This window comes from Dasypus novemcinctus, chromosome 29, assembly GCF_030445035.2.
Source record: "Dasypus novemcinctus isolate mDasNov1 chromosome 29, mDasNov1.1.hap2, whole genome shotgun sequence".
Lineage (NCBI taxonomy): Eukaryota > Metazoa > Chordata > Mammalia > Cingulata > Dasypodidae > Dasypus > Dasypus novemcinctus.
In genome coordinates, this window is record NC_080701.1 from 33,386,172 (window position 1) to 33,402,206 (window position 16,035).

The 16,035-nt window shown below is 43.4% G+C and overlaps 1 protein-coding gene across 4 annotated transcripts in view; it reads right to left on the reverse strand.

Annotated features, from left to right (window-relative positions):
- PEBP4 (phosphatidylethanolamine binding protein 4) overlaps nucleotides 1–16,035 on the reverse strand; it is a 233,136-nt gene that overhangs the window by 89,264 nt on the left and 127,837 nt on the right. For all 4 annotated transcript variants that reach the window (XM_058290008.2, XM_058290006.2, XM_058290007.1 and 1 more), the window contains one exon: nucleotides 8,235–8,333. In XM_058290008.2, coding sequence (XP_058145991.1) covers nucleotides 8,235–8,333 — 99 coding nt within the window. The remainder of the gene's footprint in view (nucleotides 1–8,234; nucleotides 8,334–16,035) is intronic.

The following is a 16,035-nucleotide window of genomic DNA, read 5'->3' on the forward strand; positions in this document are numbered from 1 at the left end:
TTTTCCTTCTACCTTTTTTCTCTTTCTTCTTTAATTATTACTGCTGTTAATATGTTATATGGATATAAGCTAGACGAAGAGTATTTCTGGCCAAAAGAGGACATACAGTGCGAGGAAACGCTGGTGACGCCAGGTGCTGCACGTCGCAGGTCATCTGCTCCAGGCTTCTGCCCATCGGGGAACATCCCTGGGTCACCCATGAATATTAACTTCCAGGGATGAGAAATTCACACCTTTGTGGGGCATGTGCTTAGTTTTCAGGCAGTTCAAATATTTAGAAAGTTCTTTCTTGGTGGAGCCAAAATTTACTTCCATGTAAATTTCCCCCGAGCTCCAATTCTACCCAATGGAGGAAGCAGGATCTACCCCATTTTCCGATGAGATCCATTCACGTCCTGGAAGGTGGTTCTCCCGGCTTCCTTCAGCTGCTCCAGGCTAAATACGCCCCCTTCTTCCAGCTGTGGCTCCAGCGTCTGCTTTCCAGAGACCCTCACGTTTTGGTGCTTTTCTCGTGTTGGTCGCTGGCCCTCTTCAAGCAGTGTGGTCAGAACTGAAGACGTTGCTTGCCGGGGGGCCTAAGCAGTGCGACCTAGTGCAGCTTTCCCTGGATTCTGGAGAGGCCGCTTCCTTCAGAGGGGCTGCGACCCCCTGCCTCCACCTGGTTTCTCTCCAAGAGCATCTGCTAAGGGGTCGGGATGGGGAAACTGAGGCCCAGTGGGCAGTGACAAAACTGGGTCCTTTGTCTTAGGGCAGGGGTGGTTTGGACTGTGGGCCTTACCCACTTGGCAGCCCTGCCCACGAAGGGAGCCAGGGCACCCATCAGAGCTGAGGCCCCAGGGGGTGCCCAAGGCCGTGCTCTTCACTTTGGGGGGTGTGTGCGTGTGACAGTGAGTGAATGTGCGTATGTGTGTGCACGCACGTCGGCGCGTGTACGTGTGTGTCAGTGCATGCGTGACAGTGAGCAAGTGTCTGTATGCGTGTCAGAGCATGTATGTGTAAGTCAGTGGGTGTGTACATGTGTGTGGAAGTGCGTGTGCATGCCAGTGTGTGTGTGTGTGTCCGGGAGTGTGTGAGTGTGTGTGTGAGAGAGAGGAGGGGGGAGAGAGAGTGTGTGTTTTTGCCTGATCCAGGAATTCTCCTGGATGGCAGAATTGGTTTCCATAACGACTTTCTGTTATAAACATATTTGATAAAAATAAGTTAACAGTGGAGCTGTGGTGGCGCACAGATTCTCAGAGTGCTGAGAGAGAGAGAGGGAGAGAGGGAGAGAGACTTGCTTGAAAAACTGCATTTTCTTTCTTTACTCACCCCTCCCAGGCAGCCTCTCTGCCGGCTTCCCATAAACCAACCAAAAAGCTTTGTTTACCACGTCCCTCCCGTATTTTGGCTTTCTTCCTCCCCGGGCCCCTTGTATTTGTATCCTCTCTCTCTCTTTCTCCTTAGTTACCTGAAGCTCCACAGTATGTATGGGATAATATGATAAACTCATTTCCAATTCATTGCATTATCCCTTGAATATTTTAATGACTCATTGAATGGAGTAAAAAAAGGTATTTCAAATGAACAATTATGCTGCATTAGTCTAAGGGCTGATTATATTTAAACACCGCTCACATGGATAACAGGACACAGCGACCTCAGCATACGAGAGCTAATTTGGCTCTTATCTCTAAATAATTTTACACCGCAAATTACCATGAAAACCTAAGGGCTCTAAAAACATTCATCAAAAGATAATATTCTACTTTGTAGCAACATTTTATTTAAATTATTTTGAAAGGGAGCGAAGGCATCTCTGGGGTGGGACAATGGCAGCAAAGTGGGGACTTTACTGAGAAAGAAATGGCCGGGGGAGCTGGGTGGTCTCAAAAGCAAAAGGAAGTGCTGGGGAGGAAGTGGCTCCTGGGCTGTGGTGGGAGGTCCCAGCATCCAGGAGGCATGGAAAGCACACGGGGGGGGGGGGGTGGGGGGGGTGGGGAGTGGGTGGGGGGGTGGTATGCCTGGGCCATCACTTGGCGTCATCCCCCGCCCTGGCTACGGTCTGGTCTGAGAGCTTGATTCATGGCCCAGGGACCCAACAGGGCCACTGCCAGTGGTTGAATGATGGGAGGGACTCCCCCCCTCAACTACCATCTCTACCCAAACAGTCCTGGGTGGGGTGAGGTACACCCACCTAGGCTCCAAAGACAAAGAAGGTGCCAAAGGGCTTGTATATTGGGGTACTGTCTAGAATCTTTACTTGACAAAAGGCGAGTCCAACAGCCTCGGGGTGGCGGCGGCTGTGAATCTCAGATCTCAAAGGTGGAGGTGATGGAGAGCCTCGTTTATGTGTCACCAGCCTTAATCTCATTGAACACTGGGATCTAGGTATTATCATCCCCATTTTAACGACAAAGAAATGGAGTGTCAAAGACTCCTGTCCATGAGTGGCAGAGCCTCCACCTTCTGCTGGTCCATTCTGACCCAAAAGTCCAGGTTCTCTCCCCTCCCCTACTGGGTGGCCACATACGACCAGGCCGGGCTACATCCAGAGTCTCCTCTTCATTGTCCACGTCCCCATCACCCTTGACAGCCCAGAGATCTGAATCTGTGCACATGCGCAGACCTGAAGTCCTGCCTTGCAGGTGTGTCTTAAAATGGGCAATTAGAACACGGGACAAGCCTGCTTGGGCATCTACACACATCCAGCCTCAAAACTAAAACCGCATGTCCGAAAATAAAGAGAATTATGAATTGCACTTTCTTGGTTTTACCCTTTCATCTGAAACTGTGGTCCTGATAAAGATGGTTTGTTCTTCCCCTGTTTACTTATCGTTGGCTTGGCTGGGAGCATACAGAAAAGATGTTATACAATTACATGTATTTAAATTTCCGCAGGATTTGCGGCTCAATTGATTAGGAACAAGGATAAGCGCGCTGCTTTCTATAGTGCCTTCTCTCTAGGGAGGCGCCTCCTCTCTGCATATCTAATTTCCTCTCTGCCTTGTCTCGTTCCTGAGGAGTAAGGATTTGCGGTGGTTTTACAGACAAAAAGCTGCAGTTTCAGAAAGGTCAGGTAAGTCAGCAGACATCACTCTGTGGTCGGACCAAGAATTCAAACCCAAGGGCCCCACTCTGGCTAACCACATACCTGGAGAGCAGGGGAGCTACGAAATGTGCCCTATTTCTTGGGTTTCCCATTTATTCCATTCACCTCACACACTTAAAGTTCCTTTAAAAAATCACGTTAATTATGGAAAAATTCAAGCATATGCAAAAATAGACAGCATGGTATAAGTACCCTTATAGGCCCTTTTAATTCACCCCAGAATTGGTTGCATTTACAGCAGCCAAAGGCTGAGGGCATTGAACGCAAGGGAAATGTGAACCTGCCAGTTTCCTTTTCTTTCTTAAAACAAAAAAGATATTCAGGGCAAATTTTAGAATCATTGACAGTTTCTAGGAAGATTTTCTTTTTTGGAAGAAAAAGGTACTCTTATCTCCTTAATTGTTCTTAGTGTTCTTTGTCACCAGTCATCATATTCTTTGTGGAAAGTATTAATATACCATCTTCCTGTGTTCAATATTCTCATTAACAATAAAATGTCTAATGAAAATTCTGCATGAAAAGCCCTGAGCACTAATTTCAGAGACAAATAGAAGAACCAATAAGTGTGTCTTCTGAAATGAATGATGCAAATTAATTGATATCTTAATTAGGCTTCAGCATGAAGATTATTAGGTTGAATCTGAACTGGAAAATATTTTTAAGGAAAGGTTGAAGATGTAGCACTGGGGGAAAAGAGACGTTATCTGTCAAAATTCTGTTAGAAATCTCTTTTGCTCAACGAGAGATTTTCAAGAAAAGGGACGAGAATGACAACATGCTTTAAATATCAGCACTTGCCTGCTCAGTTTGGCCAAGTTTGGGGACCAAAGTCTAGTCCTGTCCCTGAGTTAACAGGAACCCACAGGATGTCAGAAGTTCCTGATGCCCTTGTCGTACTTCCATGCTGCAGCCTCCTTTCTCCGTGTCACTCAAACAGAAGCCTTACGAGGACAGAGACCTATTTTATTTACGTTTGTAAGCCCTGAGTTAGTGCAGCGCCCCACTCAGAGCAATAGAATAGTAACACAACTGCAAACACTTGTGAAGCTTCCTGTGTGTCCTGGGCACTGTTCTAAGCACTTTATGCAAGTAAACAAGTCTTTCGAACTTCGTAACAACAGTAAGAGGTAGGGACTCTTAGCACCCCCACTTTCCTAGTATGTATACTAAGGCATGGAGAGGTTGAACAATTTGCCCAAGGTCACATAGCTAATGGCGGTGGAATTGACGGTGGAACCAGGATTTGAACTACAGCAGCCTGGCTCCAGAGTCCTTGCTCTTAACCACTATGCTGTATTGAATAGTGTTCAACAAATACCTGCTGAATTAAATGAACAAAAGCATACCATGGATGCCTGCTCTCTATGTTGGATCTCTCCCAAATGCCTTGTTTCTACTTAAATTGCCAGCAGGTCTCCAGCTTTAGCCTGCTCTACACTAGACCCTGCCAGCCTCTCCCTGGGTGCAAGGGTGGGAGTTGGGGTTCTGACATTTTCTACCTTCTTAAGAAATGGTTGGTATCCTGTTGCAGCCCAGACAGAACATCCCCAAATTGTCTCTACTGAGAAGCTCTCACAGCTAGAGCCTACCCCTCAATCGGACACGGCTGCCTGCATATCAGTGCCACCAAGTGGGCCCTTGTGGTTGTCCTGGTTTGAATCTTTTGTGAGCCCCAGAAAGTTGTGTTTTTAAGCCAATCCTTTCCCGTGCATGGAGGTCTATTGTATGTGGGGTCTTTTGGTTGGATTCAGTTAAGGGACCTTTTGATTAGTTCGCTTTTTGATTAGATCCCTTTAGGGCCTTTGACTGGACCACATCTGACCCAGGTTGGGTCTCCGCCCTCTTGCTGGAAGCTTATATAAGTGGAGACCCAAAAGCAGAAACACACAAAGAAAGAAAGCCGCCATTTTGACCTGCCATGTGAGAGACGGGACTCCAGAGATCGGTCACCCCTGTTGCCTTTCCCCGTGGCAGGGCTCCAGGATCTGCCAGCAGACAAGCTTTGGCGCAAAAGCTGCTCTGATGGTGCCTTCATTTGGACATTTCACGGCCTTGGAACTGTAAGCTTTTACCCCAAATAAATACTCTTTATAAAAGACAACCCATTTCTGGTATAGTGCATTGGCAGCATTTGGCAAACTAAGAAGTGATCGTTGTGGATTGCAGGGACAACTTCGCTCTTCATGGCTGCAGTGACTTCCTGCCATGTCTTACTGCGGAGGCAGCTTTGGTAATGGTTAATATGCAGGGTTGACTTTTAAGGAGCGCCAACCACTTCCCAGGTGCATTTTCTTTACCAAGATGGAATTCCTTGGGAAAGGTCCCCTCAATACATCTGCCCATAAAGGGTAACCAGAAGTCAAGCTCAGGGAGAGAACAATTGTTTTTCTGTGACACCAGGAGGGCGGGGTGAGAACAGAAGTACTGTTTCCTATTCTACAGAGCTGATGAACAAGATGAGGTGTGACCTCAGAACGCGTGGTGTGGGAGGAAGGGTGTGTGGTTTGGGGCCAGGGGTCCTGGACCAGGATCCACCTCTGCCACTCCAAGAGACTGCGTCGTTCAACCTCGCCAAGCCTCACGCGCTCCGTCTCTAAAATGGGGATCATTCCTCATTCACAAAGTGACTGAGAGTGTCAAAAGGAAGTTCCCAAGGCACTTCTCGTTTGAAATTGCTCTACAAATGCCGATGTTCACAACCCCAAGTCATCCCACACGGGGCTCTGTGGTCTTCCTTCAAGCCGCTGGAGTCCTCCTGGACACTTGTTAAATGGAGATGCCTTGCCTCTCCAGTCGGACTGAATTGAAAGTTGTGAAGAGTGGGGTGGCCCGGGAATCTTCGTTTTAACAATGCTCTAATATCTGAGACCCACTCTGCAGCCGCCAACAGCAAACGCAAAGGAAGTGCTTCTGGGTTTGATTAGACCTCTCTCTTCCTTTGGCTAACGTCCAGAGCCTGAGACCTAAAAGGATTTGATTTATGCTGTCTTTCCGGCTGGTGCAATTTGGGGGCAGGTGGCAGGGCCAAGTGGATATGGCTGAGGCAAGCTACCGCTTCCTGCTGGACACTGAGATCAGGGAAAGTGGGTGAAAATGTGACTGAAACCCAAGCCTTCTCCGGGCTGGGAAGGGAAGGCTGAGCGCCACACCCGGGCAGGTGTCCCTGGTAAGCTCTGAGGCTTAGCAGCCCTGCCGGACAGCTGCCACCTGTCACCTGCCACCTGCTCCACTTCTAAGCTGGGCTGCTGAGCCTGAACCCATGTTTGCACCAACACACTTATGTGAGAGAACAGTCCTGAGGGTGTTTTGGGGTGAGGGGAGGGAGGACATTTAGGCTTGGAAGAGAGGATGCCTCCTTGGCCCCAGGGGACTCTGAAATTATTACAGCTACACCTCCTTTTGAATTTTAGCCTCAAAATTGCTCTCTAGAACCCTCTTACAGACAGCCCATGTGCTTGGGCTGGACTGTAAATGTGATGTGCAGAGCAATAATCCTTTCTTGAGAGTTTCATTCCCTTGTCACAGTGGGGGAGTCCCAAGTCCAGAAAATGGGAATCTAGGCATTGGGGAAGGAGCCAATGTCTTTTTATTTTATTTTATTTTTTTTGTCACGGATGTCTGCTTCCTTCCTTGATCATATGAACTCCCCCTAACTCTGCTTCTTTCCATTTTTATGGTGTTTCCAAGGCTCTTCACCAGGCAGAGGAGAGCTCAGCTGGGCATATGTGCTGAACAATGCTCAACACTTCCTCTCTGGAGTCCTGATCAGGCACGGTCCAAGAAGCAACTACAGGAAGCCACCCTTGGAGACGTCCTCCCAGGGTCATGACCAGTACTGCCTCTAAGGAGGGGCTGTTCTCCTAAACATCTTTGATGGGCTCTTGGTTACTGGAGCGTGGGGTGGTTGCCAGGGTAATTGCCCTCCCACCCTCTACCACCCCCCTCCACTGAGAGAGTCCCTGCCTTGCTCGGGAGATGCAATAGCTGGTTCAGACCGATAACCCTTTCTTCTACCCCATGACTCTAGAGGAATCCTATATTTGTGAGAGTCTCCACATTTACATTTTACAGAGGCCTTTTAATAGCTCATTTGGTCACCACAAACGCATAAAGTTGATAGCCTTGTTCCCCATTTTACAAATGAAGAAACAAAGGCCCCGAGAAAGTGACCTGAGAAGTACAATTTATCTGGTAACCTGCCAAGCCTGAATTCAAACTCAATTTTTCTAGTTCTGGGTTCCCATCATCTTATGAGGTTTATGCCTTTACACAAACTTGACAAAGGATGTCAGCAAGTTTTCTAGGCACAAATGTACAAATGCTTTAAGCTCGTGAGGATTTTCCCAAAGCGCTCTGCTTGTGAAAAAATGATTGAACGATCAAAAGAAATTGGAAATAAATTGATATTATATCGTGCATATTAGGATATTAAAACCTCTAAGAAGACCTTCATGGGGGAATGTGATTAATTCCGTTTAACCCAGAAACTCCAGAACTTGGCTGTGGGCCCTGGTCCCCAGTTCTGCCCACATAATGCCCGCTGTGGGTATGCCAAATCTGAGTTCCTCATACCTACCTTGGAAAGGTGAGCCAGGCTCTTTCATAACTATCATGATGACAAAGGAACAAAGAAGGGTGGCTACTTGATTCTATCAGAAGGATAAGAAGTCTTACCTCTTGCATGTTTCTTAGCCTTGTCAGGAAGAATAGCTCCTGCAGAACTCCCCGGTCAGTTCTGCCACCTGAACTACCCAGAATCACCCCTCTTCCCCCACATCCAGGCCTCTGGCAATGGTGTGCTGGAACTCATTTTTAATTTTCAGGAATTTTGTGAGTCAGTTGTTAAATCATCAGTAGCTCGGACTGATCATGGTGGGAGTATTGAATCAGCAAATACTGTGAATTGGGTTTGTTTTTTCTTCCTGAAAGCTGGTTTACCAATAACCATTTACACTGGGATATTTTTTTAAATTGTTAGAAAACCTGGGAGGGGCAGTGGCAGCTTGGTGCTGGGGACACCTTGAAACCGGAGGCCTTGCTCGTCGCAGTCTCCTACCTCTGCGAATGAGCGCTGGGAGCCGCAAGGTCTGATAATCTTCCAGTGTTAATCCCGAATGAGTCAGAAAGTGCCTCTTGGCCTACTTACCTTGATATCTGTTACCAGCCAATGTCTCCAGAAGCGGAATTTGGGTGAAGTCCTGCTAGGGGCATCTGGATCCACCATCACCAGGACGTAGGTTGCATCCTGTAACATTCACCAGAAAGAAATGTAGCATCACGGCTAGAATTTTTATAGGAAAATAGCAAAGGGCAGACTTCCCCTGTGCCTCCATTCTAGCCAAGAATGAATGACTAGTGCCTACAGCTTCCAACCCAGCTCATGCTTATACTCATGACATTCCTCTCAACTCTCATGTGGATTCTCAGACAACAGGACTCTTGGCTTTCCATTTTATGAAGAAGAATATGTCAAACAAGGTATATTTACTAAGTACCTGTAAGTCCCTAGCATAATACTTGTGCTGTAGAGGAAACAAAGAAATTTACAACAAATGGATTCAGTTCTCAAGAAGCTTATTGTTTCATTAGATGAGACTTACCTATGAATTCAGCAAATATATGAGAGCTTACTCTGTGTCAGGAACTGTACTAATTGCAGAAATATTACGATTCATTCATCTTTTAAATAAGCATTTATTGAATACCTATGATATCCCACAAACTGTTCTAGGAGATGGGTATCCAATAGAGAATAAAAGAGTAAGACTTATACTCTCAGAGAGCTTTTATTCTAGGTGAGGGACACAGAAAATAAAAAATAAGCAGGGAAATGTCAAGTTGGGATTAGGCCATGACTAAAAGAAAGTAGGATGCTGTGAGAGGGAGTAACTTTAAGATTACTTTAGGTTGTGTGGCCAGGAACAATCTTTCTGAAACTGTGACATTTAATTTGAGACCTGAATAAAAAGGAGGAGCCATCCATGAGCAGATAGATGAGGAAGAGGAAACAGCTGCTACGAAGACTGTCAGGCAGGAAAAAGTTAAGGTCTGAGGAGCAGAAAGAAACCCATTGGAGCTAGGAACAAGCAAGGAGGAGAGTGGGCATGGTAGGGCAGGTTAGGGGGTAGGGGTCAGGCCACAGAAGGCTTTGTAGATCTGCATAAGGATTTGGAATTTTATTCAAAGTGCAACATAGAACCATTGGAAGGTTTTAGGTGGGATAGGGATATACTCTGATTTACATCATAAAAAGATTATTTTGGCTGCTGGATGGGAAATGAATGGTTGGAAGGCAGGCAAAAGGGGAAGTGTGAAGGCCAGTTAGGAGGCTATTTCTGTAGTATAGTAAAAGATGATGGTGTCTTGGACTAGAATGGTAGCAATGGAGAGGGAAAGAAGTAGATGGATTGGGACTGTATTTTAGGTCACATCAGCCGGATTTGATGATGGATTGAATGACGTTGCAGTAAGAAGGGATGGGGAAAGAGAAATGAATAATGACTTCTGGGCTTTTGACTTGAGCCACTGGGTGAATGGTGCCATTTAATGATGTAGAAAGAATAATTAGGGAATGTGGTTGAAGGGGAAATTAAGAGTTCTGTTTTAGACATGTCAAGTTTGAAATGCCTCTGAGAAGACAAGCAAGCATATATGTCAATTGAGTCTGGAGTTCAGGGGAGAAATCAAGACTAGATATACAATTGGGAGTCACTGACATATAGATGGTCCTTGAATCCATAGGATAAAGAGATTACCCATGGAGACAGCAGATATGGAGAAGAAAAGAAATCCCATGACAGAATTCTGGAACATTCTAATTTTGAGAAGAGAGGAGAATCCAGAAAAGGAGACTGTGAAGCCAAGAGGAAAACCTGAAGATTACGTATAATGGAAATAAAAAACAGAAAGTGTTTTAAAAAGGAGAAAGTGATCAACTGTGTCCAGTGCTGCTGAAAGGGAGAGCAAAATGAGGACAGAGATGTGATAATTTGATTTGACAACTTGGTGGTCACTGGTTATCTCAAGAAGACCAGGTTCAGTGCAAGAGAAAGGACAGAAGTTCCAATGGGCTGAGATTAAATGAGAGATGAGGAATTGCTGATAGCTATTAAAGATAATAATTTTAAAAAGAAGTATTGGATGAGTGACATCATCAATATGGTGACATAAGACATCCCCTGGGAAAATTTCCTCTCAGAGTCAACTAATAAAAGGACAAATCCCATTTTCTTGGATCTCTGGAGTGCAGTAGAGACTGGAGGAGGGTTCCACAAATGTTGACTCAAAGTGAAAGGAAAAAACTCCACCAAAATCAAGTAGGAGATTTGCATTCTGGATCTGCCAGTCTGTACCCCTTCCCCTCAGTCTGTACCATGCAGCCCGGGAGTCACCCAGAGGTAGCATGGCCAGTGTCCCTTCTGCTGCAGACGCAGACCATAGGGCCACTCACAGCAGCTAGTTAGAACCCCACGTATATCCAGGCACAGGGACCCAAGTCTGCAGAGATCCAGAGCAGAATAAAAGCAGCTGCGGAGGATCACATAAAAAGTGCCCCTAGGGAAAAAAGAGACTATGGCAGACCTACTGGCAAGAGGTGAACACTTGAGACTAGTACTCAATCCAGTCCTTCTTTGCTGGTTCACCTAAACACAAAAATAGACCTTTCTGGATTGACCCCAAATAGTTCCTTGGTGGGGGGACACCATAATGGGGGAGAAATGGAGGCAGAAAAGCCTCCCAGGAATAAAGAGGTGTGTGTAGGGGGAGACTGAACTATTGTAAGACAGGATGGGTCCCAGAACTGAAGAGTATAAGGAAAATGGGGCACTGTATGAGGGAGAGGATATAAACAAATCATTAGGGCTTGGGAGAAAAATCTGCACGAAAACGAATAGAATAGATCAGATTTTCCAGAGAAGGAACAGTGCAAAGGAAGTTTCCTCCTGCAGGCAAAACAGTTGCACTAAAAAAAGGCAACCTTAAAAATTGTATAACATATCCAGGGCAAGAATCAAATACAGAAGAGCTGAGAATATCTGAGCAGTTAAACCTGGGCTACTCTGAAAGTCCAGAATAAATTGGAGGTTTAACACAAATCCAATAACAATAAAATTCAAAGCAAGATGGAGAAATTGGCATTCAGAATTAACACACCAGAATAATCAGATGTCCAGGTATCAGCAAAAATTACAAGTCATACTAAGAAATGGGACGATATGGACCAGTCAAGGAAACAAATTAAAACCTTAGAGGAGACAGAATTTGTAAAACTAATCAAAGAAGTTCAAATTAATCTAAATCAATTCAAGGAGATGAAGGAAAATATGGCTAGAGATAAACTGATGGGGGATATAAAGCTAATGATATTAAGAAAACAATATGTGAGCATAAAGAAGAATTCAAAAGTTTAAAAGAAACATAACAGAAATTATGGGTATGAAAGGGAAAATAATAGAAATTAAAAATACACTAAAAGCATATAAAAGGTGATTTCTACAAGCAGAAGGAAAAATCAACAAACTAGAAGACAGGAAAATGAAAATCATATAGTTGGAAGAACAGATAGAGAAAAGAATAGAAAAAATGTAATAGTATCTCAGGGATTTGAGTGACAGCATAAAGGGTAAAAACATACACAACCTGGGTGTCTCATAAGGAGAACAGAAGGGAAAACAGGCAGAAAGAATGTGAGGAAATAAATAAAGTGTCCCAAATCTTATGAAGGGCATAATATTTCCATGAAGCACAATGTACACCAACAGAATAAATCCTAATAGACCTACTCTGAGACATATTTATCTGAAGGTCAAATACCAAGGATAAAAGGGAGAATTCTGAAAGCAGCAACAGAAAAGTAATTTGTCATATACAAGGGATCCTCAGTAAGGTTGAGTGCCAATGTCTCATGAGAAACCATGGAAGCAAGAAGGCAGTGATATGATATATGTAAGGTACTGAAAGAAAAACTGCCTGTCAGAAATTCTTTATCTGGCAAAACTGCCCTCCAAAAATAAGGGAGAGTTAACAGAAATTGAGAGAGTATATCAACAAGAGACCTGCCCTGCTAGAATTACTCAAGGGAGTTCTTCAGCTTAAAGGAAGAGACAGGAGAAATTGGCTTGAGTAGTATGAAGAAATGAAAATCATAAATAGAGGTTAACTGAAAGGGTAAATGCAAACCCCTTTTACTATAGAGTACTATATCCTCAATGTACAGCTTTACTCTTTAATGTCTACAAGAATCAAATACAATTAAACAAGAAAAAGGCATATATAAAAAAGCATGATTCAACTACATGTTGTTTACAAGAGACTCAACTTAGACACAAAGACACAAGTTGAAAGTGGAAGGATGGAAAAAGATATTCTATGCTAACAGTAGCAAAAAAAGAGCTGTAGTAGGTATATTAATACCTGTATGGTAACAAATTAGACAACCCAGATAAAATGAACAAATTCCTAAGAATACACGAATAGTCTATACTGACTGTACAAGATATAGATGACCTCAACAAATCAATTATAAGTGAAGAGATTGAATCAGTCATCATAAACTTCCCAACAAAGAAAAGTCCAGGACCAGATGTCTTCACAGGGGAATTCTACCAATCATTCCTAGAGAATGCCTACCAATCCTGCTCAAACTCTTCCAAAAAATTGAAAAGAAGGGAACACTACCTAATTCATTCCATAGAAAAAGTTAGTCCATCACTTCAGCAAAGTGACAGGGTATAAAATCAAAGTAGTACACTATATAAAAGTGTCAATCCACCAAGAAGAAATAACAGGCATAAATATTTATGCACCTAAACACAGTGCCCCAAAATACATGAGGCAAACACTGGCAAAACTGAAGGGAGAAATAGACACCTTTATAATAATAGTTGGAAACTTCAATACACCACACTCATCAATAAATAGAACATCTAGACAGAAAATTAATAAGGAAACAGTTAACTTGAATAATAAGATAAATACACTAGACCTAACAGGGATATACGGAACACTGTACCCCAAAAGAGCAGTATATATATTCTTCTCAAGTGCACATGGATTGATGACTCTTTAGCATAGACCACAAGTTAGGTCACAAAACAAGTCTCAATAAATTTAGAAAGATTGAAATCATACAAAGTGTCTTCTCTGACCACAATGGAATGAGGCTGGAAATCAATAATGGCTGGAGAACTGGAAAATCTACAAATATAGGGAAGTTAAATAACACTCTCTTAATCAGTGGGTCAAAGAAATAATTGCAATGGAAATCTTGAGATGAATGAATACAAGACTACAACATATGAAAATGTATGGGATGCAGTGAAGGCAGTGCTGAGAGGAAAATGTATAGCCCTAAACTCATTTAAAAAAGAAGAGCTAAAATCAAAGACCTAAATGCCCACCTGGAGTAAATAGAAAAAGAACAGCAAACCAACCTGAACACACACACAGAGGGCTGACGCAACAAGATGACTCAAAAAAAAGAAACACAGATTCCTGGTGCTGCTGATAAGAATAAAGCAGTCACAGAAGAACACACAGCTAATGGACACAGAGAGCAGACAACTGGGGTGGGAGTGAGAAGGGGAGAGAAAGAAATAAAAAATAAATCTTTAAAAGAAAGTGAAAAGACAACCTGCACAATGGGAGTTAATATTTGGAAACCATATATCTGTTAAGGTTTTAATATCCAGAAAATATAAATGAATTCTACAACTCAACAATAAAAAGAGAGATGAACCAATTAAAAATTGGGCAAAATATTTTCCCATTTCTTCCAAGAGTATATACAAATGGCTAAAAAGCACATGAAAAGATGCTCAACATCATTAGCTACTAGGGAAATGCAAAACAAAACCACAATGAGATACTGTCCCCGTCTCCTTCCCGCCCAGTATTGGCAGCCGGTGCTGCCCCTCCTTCTCCCCTTTTCCGTCTTCCGCCTAGCCGTTATCTAGACAGCCCACACTTTCCCCTTCCCCTCCCTTGCTCCTAACCTCTTAGCCAGCTTACTGTCCAGTAACCGCCTACTGTCCAGTAACCGCCTACGCAAGCAACAGCACCCACCGGCACCAATCAAGTCCCTTTACGTATCCCTAGACCCTATAAAACCATGTCCCCTTCAACAATAAAGTAGACTTGTGCCTAGACCTTGTCTCCGTGGTGTTCTTGCTTGCACCGCGCATCCCCTGTGCCTGAGCAGAGAGAGCGAGGGCCCAACGGCTTCGTGCCGAACCCCCTCCTCTCCTTCGACCGCGAGGCAGCCCCCGTCTGGAGAGCCCGCCTGGCCAACCGCCGACCCTCCCGGAGGCCCGCCGCTGCCCGCAAGATACCATTTCACACCCACTAGAATGGCTACTACTATGAAAACAGAAAATTACAAACACTGGAGAGGGTGTACTGAAACAGGAACTCTCATTCATTGCTGGTGGAAATGTAAAATTGTGCAGCCACTGTGGAAGACTATTTCCCAGGAAGCTAACTATAGAATTACCACATGACCCAGCATCCCAGTACTAGACATATACCCAAAAGAATCTGGAAGCAAGGACTCAAAGAGATATTTTTATATTGATGTTTATAGTAGCATTATTCATAATTGCCAAAAGATGGAAACAACCCGTGTCCATCATGATGAATGAACAGATAAACAAATTGTGGTATATACATACAATGGAATATTATTTTGCATTAAAAAGGAATGAAGTTCTGATTCATGTGACAACATGGATAAACCTTTCAAGACATCATGTTGAGTGAAATAAACCGGGTACAAAAGGACCTCCCTGGTATAAAATAATCAGAATAAGCCAACACATAGAGTCAGAATCTATAATATAAGTTAGTAGGGGCTGGGTTGGGGTAGGGAAAGGGAAGTTAATGCTTAAATTGTACAGAATTTCTGTTGGGGTTGATTGTAAAGTTTTGGTAATTGCTGGTGGTAATGGTAGCACAACAATGTGAATTTAATTAACAGCACTAAGTTAAATATGAGAATGAGGTCAACACGAGAAAGTTTAGGTCATATATATGTTAAAAGATATTTTGGCAATTGCAAATAATGCTACTATGAACATTGGTATAAAAAATTAGAAAAATCAGGACTATACAGCATAGTGAACTCTATTATAAATTGATGGACTATAGTTAATAACACAATTACAAAAATGTTCTTTCATGAATTATAGCAAATGTACTACACTAATGAAGGTGTTAACAAGAGGGTGCTATACGGGAACTCTGCATTTTATATATGTTATGCATGCTATTTCTGTAAACCTACGACTTCTCCAACAACAAAAAATATGTTAATAAAAACAGGAGTATTGGTGTGAAGGACAGCTGAGAGGTATAGTGGTTACTAGAGGGGAAGGAAGAGTCAGGAGATCCTTTCTTCTTGAAGATGGGTGATAGTAAGGCATGTCTGAGTTCAATGGAAATGATCCAATAGCAAGGGAGATATAGATGGCACAGAGGAAAAAAAGGATCATTGCAAGGGCCAGAAACGTGGGAAGGTGGGAAGGCACAGGATCCAGAGTAAAAATGGTAGGAGTGGAGGATATGGTTTCAGATGCAAGAGGATCAAAAGATAGGATGGTAAGGAATAAGGAAATTGTCTTCTGATTGCTTTTATTTTATCAATGAGTTAGAGGTAAGGTGATCAAGGGAAGAGGAATTATAGGAAGTTTGGGGACAGAAAAGAAGGTGTCATTTTGGAAGGTGAGAAACTGAATATACTATAGACATGTAATAGGGTATATAGGTAATATTATATTTCTTAGTGGTGTGCTTTTTTGACTGATTAAGTGCAAGCCTGGAATAAATGGGTAGTGGGTAGGTGCAGGGGCTTGGACTGGTGAGAGTGATAAAAGAAAGGGATGTAAGAGAAAGAATTGCATATTGGATCAATAGAGAAGAGTCCCAGACCTCCTCTTGATCTGGAGGGAAAG